This window comes from Chroicocephalus ridibundus, chromosome 9 (assembly GCF_963924245.1).
Source record: "Chroicocephalus ridibundus chromosome 9, bChrRid1.1, whole genome shotgun sequence".
Classification (NCBI taxonomy): Eukaryota; Metazoa; Chordata; class Aves; order Charadriiformes; family Laridae; genus Chroicocephalus; species Chroicocephalus ridibundus.
In genome coordinates, this window is record NC_086292.1 from 36,624,793 (window position 1) to 36,641,126 (window position 16,334).

At 42.5% G+C, this 16,334-nt stretch overlaps 1 protein-coding gene across 3 annotated transcripts in view; it reads right to left on the bottom strand.

Moving 5' to 3' along the window:
• Positions 1-6,618: 6,618 nt before the first annotated feature.
• The window catches only part of MAPK6 (mitogen-activated protein kinase 6), a 32,070-nt gene continuing 22,354 nt past the window's right edge, over positions 6,619-16,334 (bottom strand). For all 3 annotated transcript variants that reach the window (XM_063345622.1, XM_063345621.1, XM_063345619.1), the window contains exons 2-6: positions 14,708-15,923; positions 13,834-13,978; positions 10,509-10,673; positions 9,660-9,861; positions 6,619-9,017 (exon numbers count right to left, since the gene is read on the bottom strand). In XM_063345622.1, coding sequence (XP_063201692.1) covers positions 7,919-9,017; positions 9,660-9,861; positions 10,509-10,673; positions 13,834-13,978; positions 14,708-15,262 — 2,166 coding nt within the window. In that variant the 5' untranslated portion in view covers positions 15,263-15,923 and the 3' untranslated portion in view covers positions 6,619-7,918. The remainder of the gene's footprint in view (positions 9,018-9,659; positions 9,862-10,508; positions 10,674-13,833; positions 13,979-14,707; positions 15,924-16,334) is intronic.

Sequence of the window (16,334 nt, forward strand, 5' to 3'; positions counted from 1 at the left end):
AAATAGCAATTTTTATTTTATCTTAAAGAATAAAGCAGTTTGGTTTAGCCTCAGAGATTTTAGTGCGCGTTGGCACAACCAACTCATAAATTACGGGATTAAGGCTGAGTTCATGTTTGCTTCTGAGCGTGGAGACTGGGACTCGGCAATGCAAAGACCTTTCGCGAGCCCACCATGTTCTCCCAGGCTGGAACCAGCCTCTGGCACCCAAGCCCTCCCCGCCGCCAAAGCAGCAGGAATGCCCCGGTGATGGCTGTGCGAGGGATGGGATGAGCACCCGCCAGCAGCCCGTGGCCACCTGCACCAAAACCCTCTGATGGTTCACAAACCGGTGATGGGAACCATCTCCCCCCTCCCTGCCCTAAATCCACACCGGGAATTGCTGCTGCCAGCCCCCGAAAGGCAGAGTCAGTTTGCGGGAGAAAAACTCTGCTCGGTTATTATTTTGTGTTGGGGCGGAAGGGAGCGGTGGATCACAGCTCGGAGAGCCGGCTGCGGCCAGACGGGAGAAATACAGCTCCCCGGTGACAGCCGAGCTGTGAAATAGAGCTTCGTTTCACCGCTTGGCAGCACCTGTGAGGTCGTATCAGTTAAATAAATATGATGCCAGGCTGATGTGTCGTAGGGAATGGTTTACGACCTTCATCCGACGAAAAAGAGAGAAGGCAGGTGTTGAGAGAAGGTGAATGAGCGCATTTGTGTAAATAGCCATAATCAGTCATATTTTGGGGAACACAAATCTGCTGCCAGCAGAACCCTGCTGCCTCTGCCTCGGGGGTTTGGTGTGGGCCTACAAACATGTGAGAACTGGGTGTTTTCCCCCAAACAGCCTCCCCGCTCCCGGCAGCGCTCTGCAGCCAGCCCTGCGCTCCCACCAGCTTTCCAACATCCTGTTTTCACTGGGGTTATTTTAATCTCCCTGTTCCCCATCATATTTTCCCTCCCGCCCATGCCAACGCAGACTGTCATTCCTGGCAGGCGGGGTGGAAATCTCCTCCCGGGCTGCACCAGCACTTCAGAGGATGAGCTGGACTCTCCCCTGGTCGTGCCCAGCTCCTCTCCGCTGCCGGCACTGCTACCCAGGCCCCAAACCCACACCACGGCCAACCACCCACTTCACATCGAGTCATTTTGAGTCCGCTCAGCTGCTAAATCACTCAAGCAACTCTGTGCTTCCATATTTTGCTCCATGATGGCTGAAGAATCAAAAAAACCCGCCTCCTTGCTGGCATAATTCAAGGCCAGGCTGGATGGGGTTTGGAGCAGCCTGGTCGAATAGGAGGTGTCCCTGCCCAGGGCAGGGGGATGGGACTAGATGATCTTTAAGGTCCCTTCCAACCCAAACCATTCTATGATTCTATGATAATTATGCTTTTGTCGGCACAAAAGAAGCGATGCAAGGCACTGATGAACTATCCAAGAGCCATACAGGTATGGACGTAGAATCATAGAACCACAGAATGGTTTAGGTTGGAAGGGACTTTAAAGATCACCTGGTTCCATCCCCCGGCCCTGGGCAGGGACCCCTCCCACTAGACCAGGTTGCTCAAGATGGACAGCCAGACTCTTCCATGTTCTTCCTAGCCTGAGGCGGATTTTTGGCAGCTGCACACCGGGAGCTGCTCAGTGGCTTGCCCAGCTTGCCACGGCTCCACTCGGGCTTTCAGGGTTTGCTTTACTTTTGGATTTCCACTGTCCTGGATGACGAATCTCCTCGCCCTGTGCAGGTCTCTAAGCCAGTCACGGTGAGGTTTCGTACCTTGTCGCTCCGGAAATCGATGCTGTACTCTAGGCGATACAGTCAGCAAGGTCAAGAGAAATACAGCTGTAAGTGCCAGCAATACCCAAGGGACGTTCCCGTCCGCCCTGCACTCCAGCCGCTGTACAGGCTGGCACCTCGCCGCTTCACGGGGCTCGCTGGGACGCAAAACTGAGAGATTCAAACAGTTGAGGGTCTCTCTGCACAAAGCAAGTAAAAAGAAGATAAAGAATCACGGAAAATCAGTTGAAATAGCATGTGTAAATGTTCAAAAGCTAATTTAGTGTGGAGAAGTAACTTAATCTTTCAGTATGTGTCAACATCAAATTTGCTAAGAGACTCTGTAGCATTAGCAGAAAAAATCTGAGGCAGACATAACACAAAATAAAAACCAAACCCATCTGCTTTCTTAATCATAGGCTTTAAAAATGTCTCTGCTAGTTACCCAGCTATTTCAAGAGCTGTACTGGTTAAATCTATATCTAAACAAACACAGAAGCCACAATGAATCTGTCATTCGGCTATTCAGGTCTATGGCTTTAGATGATTAAAAATGATAGAACTGAAGACAGACATGAAATGGAAGAGCTGTTTCACTACAGCTTCTGGCACTGAAGATTTAAGCTCTAAGCCGGTATGGACGGCATCCCCAGGAACCAGAATGAGAAGATGTCCCTGTATTGCCAGTGTCTGGGTTTGGAGCATCCATAGCTGAAGCCTGAGCTGCAAACTAGAAGCGTGTCCAAGGATCAGCCACCTTGTAAAGCAGAAACTCTACCCTGGCTACACCTGTGGTGCGCAGACACCTTTTTGGGAAGATGCCGTGGGGATGATGACACAGGGAAACGAATAGGTTTATACCTGCCTTGCACCAGCCGCGGTGGCATTAGTGTGGCAAAGAAGCTTCCACGCCGCAAGGCACGTACCCCTGCCTTGGGGTACGGCTTGAGGAACGTGGCAACCTTCAGATCTAAAGGGAAGCCTGTGTTTCGTTAGGCCTCACATCTGTCCTGAGAGCGGCCAGCGGGAGGTGACCCACACGCCTGGGACTGTACTCCACCACGAATGATTACTAGACTATAATAAGCCTAAACCAGAAGTTACACGAAATGTGGAAAAAAATTCGAAAGTGTAAGTGAAGACACAAGCAATGCGGAACTGTACCGAACTGGGACAACATATACCAGCCTTCTACCGATTAGGAAAGAAACATTAAAACCGAAAAAAACCCCAACAAACCATCATCCACCAAGTTAGTAATGACCCTAGAAATGCCGACTGTATTACCAGCAAGGGTGGGTTAGCCCAAGCCCCCGCTAAGGCAGAAGTCCTTCCCCACACACCTTGCCGTGCAGCCGTGCTCTCACCCGGCAGCCCTCCAGCCCTTTAGTTTAGCAACAGGGAACCAAAGCCGGGGAGGGCGAGCGAGCTGTGAAACGCAATGGTATCCCCGGCTCCGAAGCCAGACGAGTCGTAAGCTCCCTGTCCCACACCCAACCGCAAGAAGCACACCTTTGGATTTCACACCACACAGAAATAACATCCAGGCTGGGCGACATAAAGGTTAAAAGTAATTTTGGCGGCAGTAGCCCCGCACATAGATTACGAGAGGAACTTTATTATCGGAGCTCACTAGAGAAGGGCTGCTCTGCAGTCAGGATGCAGTAGCCAGATTCCAGAGGACAGGCAATGATGTTACATGACCGCTGCCGGCTGTTGACACAGCTATTTGCAAAGCGCAGCCGTACCTGACTACCACCACATCCGCATGGGCTACCAGGGCAGAGCTCCCTCCGCACACGGCCCCGGTGCATGCAAATCTCCTTATCAGCCATGCTAATTCTCAGCCAAAAGAAGCCATTGAACTTTTCAACAGTCAATATTTTAAGGAGTTCTCAAATAGCACTGGGAGTAAGCAGATAACCATTTTAAATATAGAGACCCTGGCACGGAAGCCCGAGAGTGCTGGGTGCCAGCGATCTGGATTATTTGCTTGTTACTAAATACCCCGCAGCGTTACTTCCCAGGTTGTTCAGCTCCGGTCTGACGCAAACAGCGTCAGAACAGCAAACAAGAATTTGCAGGATTTTGTAAGCTCTGAAAAAATTCAAGGAATAAGGAACAAATTGGTTCAGGGCTGCTGTTGCTCAGGATTGCATCTTTGGAAGAACGAGGACAGTTTAATTACGTGTAAAACCCAACTGAAGGCTTGACAAGCACTTCCAAATCTCAGCAACAGAAAAGCGACGTGAGTATAAATAAAGAAGACTTGTGAGAGTAGATTTATTTCAAGGATGCTTCTCTCCTCTATTGATACCCAGAAATAATCTGCAGCACAGCGTGTCACTGAATTCCTCAGGCCCCTACGTACAGCGCTCTGTATTTTGTAGTATACACGCAGGTAAAGAAAGGGATGAAAGTCCACGTTCGGAAAAACTCGCCACCTCTGACTACCGCAGAGTTTAGTAGGCGACAGAGAAAAAATAGCTCCAAAGCAGTATTAGTCTCTTATGGAAGAAAAACTCACCAGGAAGAGGCATTAAAATCCTGTTGGTAAACAAACGCCCCCAGGCAATAAACCGGACCAAAGTGAGAACTTCGCAAGGCTTTAAGTGCATGAACCAGGCGCTTCTAAGGACTTCTGTGGCGCAGGCAAAGCAACAGCAAGGTGACAGGAAAACAAAGTCAAGGCACACACATTTATCTGCAGGCAGGGACTCGTCGCTGCAGGTCTGGGCTGTCCTGCTGAGCCGAGCAGAGCAGATGCAGCCCCGGGGACTGCCCAGTTGCCCCCGTTCCCCACCAGTTTGCAGAATCTGGTGACCAGCTGTGCCCTAGGCAAGGACTAGCTAAGGAGCCGCTCCTGCTGTGATCGTACCACGAGCAGCAGCGCGGGCAGTCCTACATCAATAGCTGAGATTATATATAGTAACTCTCATTTAATTAAAAATAAATACTATTGCGAGAAAGTTAAAGTGACCACGACTGAGAGCTCCTGATCAGAAGAAACTGCTCAGCATTGTGCCGGTTCACAGTGACTGGATCTCACGTGATGACAGCACACGTAACACGCTCCGTCCTGGTCTGTTCAGTAAGGGAAAGCATCACCTCTTCCAGATGAAGTTCTTGTTAGACATACTTTAAATTCCTGCCTTTTAACCAAAGGCCACATAGAGAAGAAAAGGTAATTTTAAAAGATGTTTAACATCCTCATTTCTTCTTCGCTTTTGTGTTCAATAAGGGTGTTCCATTTTACTTGGCAAGCACCTTGGCATGAAGCAGTGGTCCTTTGATCTGGCTTATAATTCAAGCCTCTCCCATAATTTGTTTTTAAAGACAATTCAGTTGCTAGGTCACAGCTAAAGCACACGGCTGATGAGCATGTGACAGAAACCACCTTCCACCCGCTGGGAACACCCCAGAAACCCTGTGCTTTCTGCAGGCTGCTCTCCCAACGCAGGACTCCGCTTTGCCGAGGGAGAACCCGACCCCACACTCAGAGCATCTTCACTTTGCAGCAGTAGATTTCACTTCGCACAGTCCTTATGACGCACTTTGACTTTCTGTAATTGTCTCCACATAGGAAATTACTTCTTACTAAGCCTGACTGCCTTGCCGTGCCCCGTGGTGATGCGTGGGGGAGCCGGGCTCGCAGCAAGCAGCCAGCAGTGCCCGTACGGCGCTGCTCCCATTGCACTAACAGAAGGCGAAGGCAGCGAAGCACCGCCCTGGGTTTAGGCTCAACGCTTGGTTCTCCCCATGCTTTTGGAGTGTAAAACATTCCCTTTCTACCATTACAGGCCTCTTAAGTACTGTCAAGTCTGGCTGGTGTTCTTAAAGCTGGGGGGAAACCCAGATTTCATTTGCACACTGTTTCGAAGCTGAATTTTGTTTCCAATTTCTAAGCACTTCCCACCCGCTGCTTCCATCCAGTCTCAGAAAAACACCAACCTACCACACCACTTCAAAACAGGCCCTCGCCTAGGAGAGGGGGCAACCAGCCATTTCCCCATCCCTACAGCCCCACACGCAAAACGACGTGGCTACGTAAGCATTCACATATCGTCCCCAAGGACGTAAACCGCGTCCCACTGCCCCAAGGGACCATTTCTTGCCACATTAAAGGGGTAACTCTGTGTTTTAAGTGAGTTGCAGCTGTGCCACCTGCCAGAGGAGCACGGGAGGAGGGATGGAAAAATTTGGAGGAACTAAGACACAGTCATGGAAAAAGTTGTAGGAGTTCGCCAAAAGATGTAGCTTTATTGTACGGCTAATTAGCTCCCTCAGGAATGGCTCTGACAGGAGAAAGTGGAAGAGAAATACATCCTGTTCTGAGGGCTTGCTGCAAGAGACCTGATCCGCACGTTTTGAAACATCCCACAGGAGGTACCTGGTCCTGCTCCTGAAATCTCCTTCAGAAAGCACTCCACACAGGCCCTTGGCTGAGGGACCTGCACGATTACCTTCACTCCAGGTTGCCAGAGACACAGAGGTGCAGCTTTTCCACTTTAACGCTATTCCACCTAAAACATTGATAAAACAGTAATGCTCGCTTACGCTCCGGCAGTCAATTGTATTTTCATCAGAAATGGCTATTGACACCACCGTACACTTATACTTTCCTAGACATACCCTTACAGGAGATTTTCTTCAACGCAGGCCGTAGGCGCCAGGACAGCAGTAAACTTCTGGAGCCTCCTTCCAGGGCGCTGCAGCCAGGACAGACCACAAGACCTCCTGCTTCCTTGAGCACCTTGTACTAGGGACTGCCTTCACGATGCTGCATTACGTTAGCAGCTCTTTATCTTTCACTGTACAAAGCATCCAAAAAATAAATAAATCAATCACACCCCCAACAGTCATTTTTGCTGGCCATGTTTTTATTTGTTTTTCGTTTTTTTAACAGGGGAGCCAATGATACATCCAATATTTCAAAAAATCAGAAGGTAAAACAAATTTTCAGAAGACGGAGATGCTACATGCTATATTTAACCTAATTTTATTCATGCTTGCTTTTTGGGGGGTGGGGGTGGGAGTGGGACAGGAATCATTCAGTAAAAACATACAGTAAAAACAAAATGTCTCACCATATAGAACTTTAACCTACAGTAATGTTGTACCTTAATTATTTCCATGCACACAACTAACATTACAAAATTTTTTAAAAATGAACACAATTAAGACTTCTAGGAGCATTTGATAATAAAGCAATTCCTAATTTCTTTTGTAGAGATCAAGCACCTCCAATTACAAATTCCTATACACAGTGAGTGCTTTACTTGAAATGAAAACTAAAAAATAAAAATAAAAAAATGTATTGGATAGCCTCAGAATAAGCCGATGTTAATATATATCCAGCTATGTAGGCAATAAAACCATAGTGCTAAACGAAAACTTTTATCTGAAAAGTAACTCAAAAATTAAGTTGACTTTCTATAATTACAGAAATATACTTATTTGCTAAAATAAATAAAAGTGCTGCATATTAACACTTCACTATAAAGAATGCATACCAGAACATTTATAAATATTGAATGATTTTCAATAAGAATAGCTACTACAATAATGCTGGCTAAATAGAAGTGCATAATGAGAAGCACTATGGGTGGTTAATGTTTTGCCACATACTGCTGTTACCTTGAGGTAGATAACACATGCGTACCAAATTCTGCATTCATTTCAGTTGCTGCTGGTATCATGTGTCTAAGAAATGTGTACAGTATGAAAAAACTCTAAAATACACATGAATGAAAAAAATGTTTGGGAAAAATAGATATTTTCATGCAATTATGTACAGTCTCACTGTGTAAATTTCAAGGCAAGGTTCTTTTTCTGCAAAACATGGACACTGTTTTCTGAGAGAATGGTTTTTGTTTTTTGTTTTTCTTCTTGGTTTAGTGCATTTTTTTGTTACCTCCTGCATTTTGCATTATTTTGCTCTATTCTTTAATTTTGTGTGCAAACGACATGCCAGTTTAAAAACAAAAGTAACTCATGTATAGAAAGTAATTCTGGATTGTAAAAACAATGGTAAACAGAAAACTAATGAAATCCATACCAAAATTACACCGTCTGATTCAAGTAAAAAAATTACTTACACTAGTAATAAAAAAAGACAAACACATCTCATGAATATAAAAGAAATGTCTGCTGAGTGTTTTAATTTAGATGTTTCAGAATGCTGCTGTACGTTTTGTGGGGAATTTGGGGAGACGATTTCATAGCAGAAGGCGTTAACGTGGCCTGTATTGATTTCAGTGGCGAACCAACAGGGCTGTGAAACTGAGGAATACCTATAGCCTCAAGCTGCTTGTTGAAGAGGAGTTCTCCACTGTTGCTGAGAAAGCTCTCTTCTCTTTCCTTCTCCCCAAGCTTCCCCTCTTCTACTGGCTCAGGTTCTAGCATTTCAGCATCTTCTTTCTTACTAAAAAATTTGTCCAAATAACTGGTGTAAGTATTTTCTTTTTCAACTTGTTCGTCTTTCCTTACTTCACAACAAAACTGGTCTATGAGGAAGCACTCCTCCCCACCGCTTACAAACTGACTGTCCCAAGAAGTTTGGTACAGAGCTTCTAACTGTGCCAAATTAGCCATTCCTTTCTCCTGCTTCTCTCTGCTTACCGACTTCGATATTAATCCTTTCAACTCTATTTGAGACACTGAGCTATTCAAGTCATTTAATTTATCAACTTCAGTAGACTCGTGTTGTAAACTAAGCTGAATGGTCTCTGCTATAAATGAATCAAAGTCAAACCCTTGATTCTTCTCCCTTTCTTTTTCAACAAGTTGCTGTGATGCTTCCTCAAGTGCTATCTGAGCTTTCACCAATCCATTCTTTTCACATTTAGACTTGCCTTTCTTATCAGACTTTTCTTTGCTCTGTTCCTTCCAGTTCGAAAGATCTATAATAAGCTTGGGCTCATAGTAATGGTTAACTTCACTGTCTCGCCAAACTAAGTTATCTAGATATGAAGATGACCTCATTTTGTAATTACAAGTGTGACTACATTCCAGATCACAATACTTGTTTTCGTGGTGATCTGAATACTGCCAGCAAGGCTCAGTAGAGAAGTGGGTGTCAAAGGCAGGATCCTCCAGATACTTTTCACGATCTCCATCCAAATATTTGCGAGGATCTACTTGCACTTCTTCCTCATCAGTAACATCGGAAAGAGCCCTTGGATCACGCTGAACTTCATCAGCTTCATAGTTATTATGAATAGGCCAGTCATGGTCTGAAAACTGACTTTCATGGTATCTGCAAAACAATTTCCTAAGTGTTAGAAGCTAAAAAAAGTCTTCTAGCTCCCAAGACAGAGACAGTTAAGTTTAGAAATTCCCTTACAGAACAATGACAATTCAACACAGATAAAGTTTTTCCTCAGTCCAGTCGGGTACCTCTTCCAGGTTTGTAATTTAATCTGGCAAAAAGTCATCCTCATACACACATCTGAAAGATTTAAGTCTAGAATTATGTACAACAGCTCGTTCCATTTAAAGAACTCTTCCTTAACGTGTGTTTAACTGACTTTAAAGGACTACTGTAAATCCCTTTACTATTGTATGGGCTAAGCATTGGACAAAACAATCCTTTTTAAAAACAACTTTTCTTCATTTAAAGTTCGTTTTTTAGAGAAATATTTTTGGGGAAAAAAGTAATGGAGAGATTAACTTTAGATTCTAGAGTCCTGAGTGCATCTCAGGAATGCATCAGCATAACCAAGTCGGTCTAATGAATTATAAACTGTATGACAATGCACTGCCTATAAGGGAAAAGTTTATTCTCGGGTCAACTTAAGAAGGAGAAACAAACAGAAAAGGAAGTAACACCCATGAAGCAACATTACTTCAAGCACACAACCATTCAGTTGTTACATGCTACGGTAAGTGATAAATTTACCTTTCCCAATTATAAATATGGCTGTGACTTTCATCCATCAGCAGAATATCATCAACCTCATCTTCAATGTGAAAAGGATGACTTGAAATAGGCTCATCCGTTGGAAAGGAATAAATGCTCATATAAGGATGGGACAAAGCTTCTTCTGCTGTCAATCGATCCATGGGACTAAACGTCAAAATTTGCTCCAGAAAGTCCAGCGCTGTGGAGAAAGTTATCATTAAACAGGATAAAAATTACATTCCAGACATCTAGAATTTAAGATTAAGGTGCAGGGCTTTGCTCTAGAGGTGTGCATTTGCTTTAAAGTAGCCACCTGTAAAGTATCAGCTGCTGACACTACACTGCCAAATATGCATCATGTAGCCATAGGAAAACTAGAAGAGTAGAGGTCAAATCCAAGATCGAAAATAATTTAACTTTTAAGTTAAGGAAAAAATACTAAGGGACAAAATGGCCGGATCAGTATCCGCCAACAGTTATCAGGAAACATCGCTGTCAGTTTGGTTTGGGGACTTTCTTTTAAAAAGATGTGAAAGACAGCTGTTTTATACCGACTCCATTCCAACGTTCCCTTATGTTTAGAAGGCCAGTGTCTCAAAATAGAGTGATTCAATCAGTCTCCCAGTGCAGACAGGTCCAGCAGAGATTCACATTTCTACTCCTAGGATGACCAAGTAGCTATCAAGCAAATTGGTTTTTATTACGTCAGAAGACAATCCTTCTTCAGAGAACACACAGATGCTTCTAACTGAAACTTGCTTTTAACAATCGGACACCTGCACTGTAAAGTTGTTCACTATTTTATGAATTTGAAATACAGGAAGTATTTTTTTCGGCATTACTTACCTTCAGGACTGATGCCTGGAAGCAACTGAGTTAAAGGTTTGTGTGGCTCAGTCATATCATTTCTAATGTAAACTGGAATTACATTGAGAAGCTCCTGACGGTCCTCCTCATGTACAACAGGAATTGATTCTAGAATCAACTGCATCTGTTCAAGTTCATGCGCACCTAAGCACCAAGAGAAAATACAAGCTGCCATTTCAACTCCAAACACTTCTGATCCCTGCATGTGAAAGGCATGTCAAAATTCTGTGCTCTGAGCAGCTATTTTCAGTAGAAGACTATTATCTCCTACAACAGAGGAAAGGCTGAAGTTCTAAATTTGAATGATAATAAATCTGAAGAGCTCTCAAAAATGCTGTAGCACATGAAGAATTACAGAGGTGCTATACACAGATAAACCGACCTAACTTTAAGCTTTTGCAAGTATGTTTTCACCATGGATGAGGTACTCTACAGCAACACTTGTATCTTTTTGTTATATACTATATACTGCAATCTGCCCCTTTCAACTGATCCACCTAATGCATTCAGTATTTCACCTCACTTTGAATTACATGTCCCTTATTAATAAAAACAGTAGTGGTTTAGCTCAGCAAGAGATCTTACAGGCCACAACCATTTGTATTAATATTCTACTCTGAAACCCAGTATTACTGTCAGGTGCAAGACAAAAATCACCTGCCAGTTAAGCAGTGTAATCTTGTTTAACAAATAAAACAAGCTAACCAAAAAGTACTGTATTATGATGGAAATTAAAGTGCACTTCTAGCACTATCTGAAGTCTCCCTGGGTAAAGAACTGTAAGGGCCAATACAGCAGGTGAACTTTGAATAATGAACGGCATCTATATTCAGTACCAGTGTTAAAGCTGGAGTACCCAGAAATACAGCTTGCCTACCTCAATTTATTGTTCAGCTCCAAGAAGCATGTTAGCACCCTAGAGATTCAACTAGCAGATGAAAATATATAGGATTATTTGCATGCCAGTGTTTCACCAAGCAGCTCTAGGCAATCGTCAGTGACACTGATGCATGTGACATTAAATACAAAAATAAACGTGGCCAGAAAGAGATTGCACCACCTCGTAATCTCTGCGCTACCATATCATTCAGGAGTTTGCACAGCAGTCTGCACTGGACGTCCTACCACACATCTGCCAGATGACTTAAAGAAAAGCTGAGGCAAAGTCACTACAGCAAATTCTGGGACCTACATTCCCCAAGAGAACCAGTGCTGCCTCATGTTAACTTATTTGCCAGATTGAAAGAGCTGTTTGTCCGCCTACTTCAGACTACTATAAATTGATTAATATAATCTATCAGATATTATACTGTCAAATTACTGTCTGTAATTTGCTGGAAAACAGACTCTACTGTATTATTATTTCCATCCTAAAAACTAATCATCTTTCTTTCCACTATAACTGAAATGAGCATTTTAAAATATTCATTTAGAAGAAAGAATTACAGAAGTTGCTTGGAACAGCTACTGACTTCCTCTGCCTCAACTTCCCTTCCCTCCCTCATCCCAGGTATTCTAAAATTCTGCATTCTTCCTTCCCATTCCCAACAGCTTTCCCGACAGCAAGATTCCTAAGGGATGGTTCAGAAGCAGACAGGAAGTTGCAAATTAACCAAATCGAGCCCTCCAAACAACTCTGCAAAAGCATTTTATTCAGAGTTTCAGGACAGGCTAGCTGTCATATCTCCAACCATCTTCCCTTCCAAATGCACGACTTTAAGAAGTCCACTCTACATCAGAAAACTACGCAGTGCTAATTTATCAGAGGGACACATCCACATCTGAAATATTCTTCTAGGTATCTACGCAATGCAATTAGGGCACATAAATGAGCCTACAAATTTAGGATTTTGGTTACTGAGTTTGAAAAAAATAAAATCTAACTCACTACACAGATATTAGACCGTTAAAAACTTTTGTCAAATACCAATGCTACTCAAAAAAAAAAAAAAGCCACAATGCTAGCAGTGGCAACCATCCTATGCTGAGTGCTGAAATGCAGACTTTCTCCCACTATTTCACTAGTTTCCAGTAAAAGTGCTTGATGCAATGGAAACCCAATAAATCTCTCCTCAGCTGAGCATTTAATACACTGAGGATATTACTCCAACAGTCAGTAACTCACAGAGTCAGCAACTCACTGCAAGTTAAGAGAAGCCCCTCCGCATATTAATCGTTGATTTCTATAAAATAATGATTTCAAGGTGACAGTACTCCATTAATAGTCCTTAGTGGGAAACAGCTCTCAATTTCATTACCCTGATGTACAAAGCTAAGAATTGCTGCAGAGGTGTGCATTTAGTCTGCATGTATCTAAAAGAATGTGACCATTGAAATACAAGCTCAGTTCTTAGAGGTTTTATCTGCATTACCCCAGTAATTCAGACCAACAGGATCAAATCCAAGAGCGAGCTTGAATGAGACAGCTGCTGCTGAGGCCCCAGGGTGCACACAAAATACGCATTTCAGGGGTTTACTCTAGACTAGCTCATCTGCTCCCACAGACTGAACGCCTAGCAGCAGGTGGAGCACATGGGGTGATCTCCTACAGTGCAAATGGCAGTTTCATTTTATCTAAAAAGACTCTAGTTTGCACACTGAGCTAAATCAGAAGTGTGGTACAGCATGGCCATCGAGATTTGCTTCAAAAATTTGCTCCCGATCCTAACTAAAGCTAATGAAGATGCACCGAGTGAGATCAGAGCATTGCTTCCTATCTTACCAGAAACATTTTGAGGCTACACATTTCCTTGGTATGCCACACTAAGTTTTAAGTCTTATGAGTCCTCCCTACATCACTGAAACAAAGGTCAGTTCAGCCTGTAGGTGGCAAAATAATTGGGAATGGGGAAAAAATGGTTACTCTTTCATAATTTAAAATATAAAGAACTGAGAAGGTTGACTACATTAAAAAATATAAATCAAATCTTTATAAAAATGATACTTGGGGCATTCATAATCCTCAAATACTCCCTGGATACATGTATTCTAGTGAATTGATGTATTTAGAACACTTCTTAGGTATCCAATAAATTTAGCTTAACCTAATTACAGACAGATTTACCATATATGTGTGTACTAAATTAAATTGTGATATTTATCTAAATACAGACCAGTATGAGCAACAAAAATTGAATCGTCTTCTGCTTTACAAGTACATGAGTTTATAGTTTACTTATATAATCGCATACCCTGACAGTCAATGACTTGATATTAGCCATGAGAATCAACCTTTCTTTAGGAAGACAATTAAGTACTACCACTCCTTTTAGGAATATACACACACATTTTTTATTCTACTCACCTGCAAAGAGGGTTTTCCCAGTCAGCATTTCGGCAAAGATGCAACCTGCAGCCCACATGTCAATGGCTTTAGTGTAGTTGTTAGGAGAAAGCAAAAGACGGGGCGATCTGTACCATTTAGTAACCAGTCCTTCAGAAAGATGGCCCTAATTAAATGAAATTTAAAAAAAAAAAAAAAAGCAAAAAGCTTACTCAGATTTTTAAGAGATATGATTTTTTAATTACTTGTTTCTTGTTTTTTAATGTACTACTACTAGATTTTTTTGGTCCTAAGATTCTAGGGATAGTACCATGTGCCCCCTACCAAGCATTTCTACCTTTTAAAATGGAACAACAACATCTTTACAAGTGAACAGCAACAATATTTATTAGTCAAGTGAGGTACTACAGCAAAACTTTCTTCTTCCCAGATGCCAAATAAGCACAGAAATAATAACGAACTCTTGTGAATCATCATCTAAACCAGGAAGACAGTATCTCTAGATCAATGCCAGGAAGTAGCCGCACTTGCACACTACAAGTGCACCACGTACAAACTTATCTAAGGCTTCTGTAGTTATGCCTCTAAATGTTGCTCTTAATCTCAGGTTCTGTATTCATTGTTAAAAATCTGCTTTTCTGAACACATCTAGTGGGAAAAAAGAAGTAATTATTTTATGCTTGCAGCAGTCCTATTTGAGACAAACATGTCATCCAGAGATCTGTTTTACTCTATTTGCAAGCATTCCAGTTGTACTGTAGGATCCCTAACACAATATCCCACCTGCTAACAAGGCCTTCCACAGACTATCTACCTCTGCGAAAGGCAGAAAGATGCTATTTTAAGAATACATGATTGTCAGCGTATCGCTTAAATATTCCCACTTTTCACATACCTTGTGGGAATAATGAGGATCCATGATTCGTGCAAGACCGAAGTCACCAATCTTCAGCACCAAGTCTTCAGTATTAATGAAAAGATTAGCTGGTTTGAGATCTCTATGCAGAACATTTGCAGAGTGAATATACTTGAGCCCACGTAGCAGCTGGTACATGAAAAGTCTGGCATGATCTTCCAGTAAAGGGCCTTGCTCTAGCAGATTAGCCAGATCTGTCTCCATGTATTCCTGGACAATGTAAACACAGTTCAATTCTGTAAGGGAGCCCACGTCATCTGTTAGCTGGCTTCCACTAGGACCAAGAATTTCAAATACTTTGACAATGTTATCGTGGTCAAGTCTTCTAATAATTTTGATCTCACGTAGAGCATGTTTAACACTCTGGGGATCTGTAAGGACAATTTTCTTGACAGCCACTCTTTTGTCACAGTCATTATCGACAGCAGAAAAAACTAAGCCATTTCCACCACAGCCCAGTGGTTTTAAGTCCATATACCGAGAGCCCAGATCAAAACCATGAATGTTCATGAGACTTTCAAATTTTTCTGCCATTTTTAAATTCTTTAAGTTTCTTTTTCCTCAAACTACTAAGCTTCTGTAAACACGCGGAGACACTTCCACTGGTATCTGAAGGAAAGGTCTTACGGAAAGGGAGAAGAAACACTTGGCTTTGACTGCAAGATGGATTCTTGACACTCTCATTTCATTATGAGCCAGCCAGGCCTGTTGTGTCCCCTTGAATTTAGAGCCCGTAAGCTCTAGAACTCAAACCGAGCATAAGATAGAAAGATTGCAGCATTCATAGTTCAAGAAAGGTGCAGCATTTCTGCAGACATTAAAGAAAATACTCACAAGAAACTCAAACGGAATGAAATGACATACTATGCACTCAGCTCTACTGTGCTAAACTGGTTAACATTTAACAAAAATGTGAATAAATATGCACATAATAGGCTTCTATTAACATCCTCCTCCTCACAGTGCAGATACATTCAGTGTTGGACTGGTCCTGAGCAGCGTCATTCTACGGTGCTGGTAAGCACTATTTTGTTTTCCTTCTTCCTCCTTTTTCTCTCCTTTCTTTGTTTACAGTCTAGTTAAATGGGAAACTGGCAGCTCTTGATTTACAAAAGATGCCTTCTGTTAATGATCAGGTGGCTCCAGCTCACCACAATCACAATCAAAGCTACCATCCATTTTACTCCGTGACAACCTGAAAAGGAGAGAAAAATACATCAGTATTCCAGCATGTACAGAAGTCTTCCTCCTCACCCAACTCCTTAAGTTGTCCTAAATATACAATTTAGTGTCCAGTTACAAATTAAGAAACCATCACAAAGCTAAACTACCTAGAAATGACATATGCTTTTATCACCAACCACCATTTCTGAACGTATATTGTGGAAGTTTATATATAACCTATTGAGAATAAAAGGCACACAACGAAAAATCCTACTGAATCTTAATAATGAAGGGAATATCACAGAAGAGTTGGTAATTCTGCAACGCAGCTGTTAAGAGACAAGTCAGAAACCATCATGTCCTACCCCTCAGTCACTAAATTTTGGAATAATTCTTTTACTCAAAGACAAAACCAGGGCTTTAAGTATTTCACCATAATAAG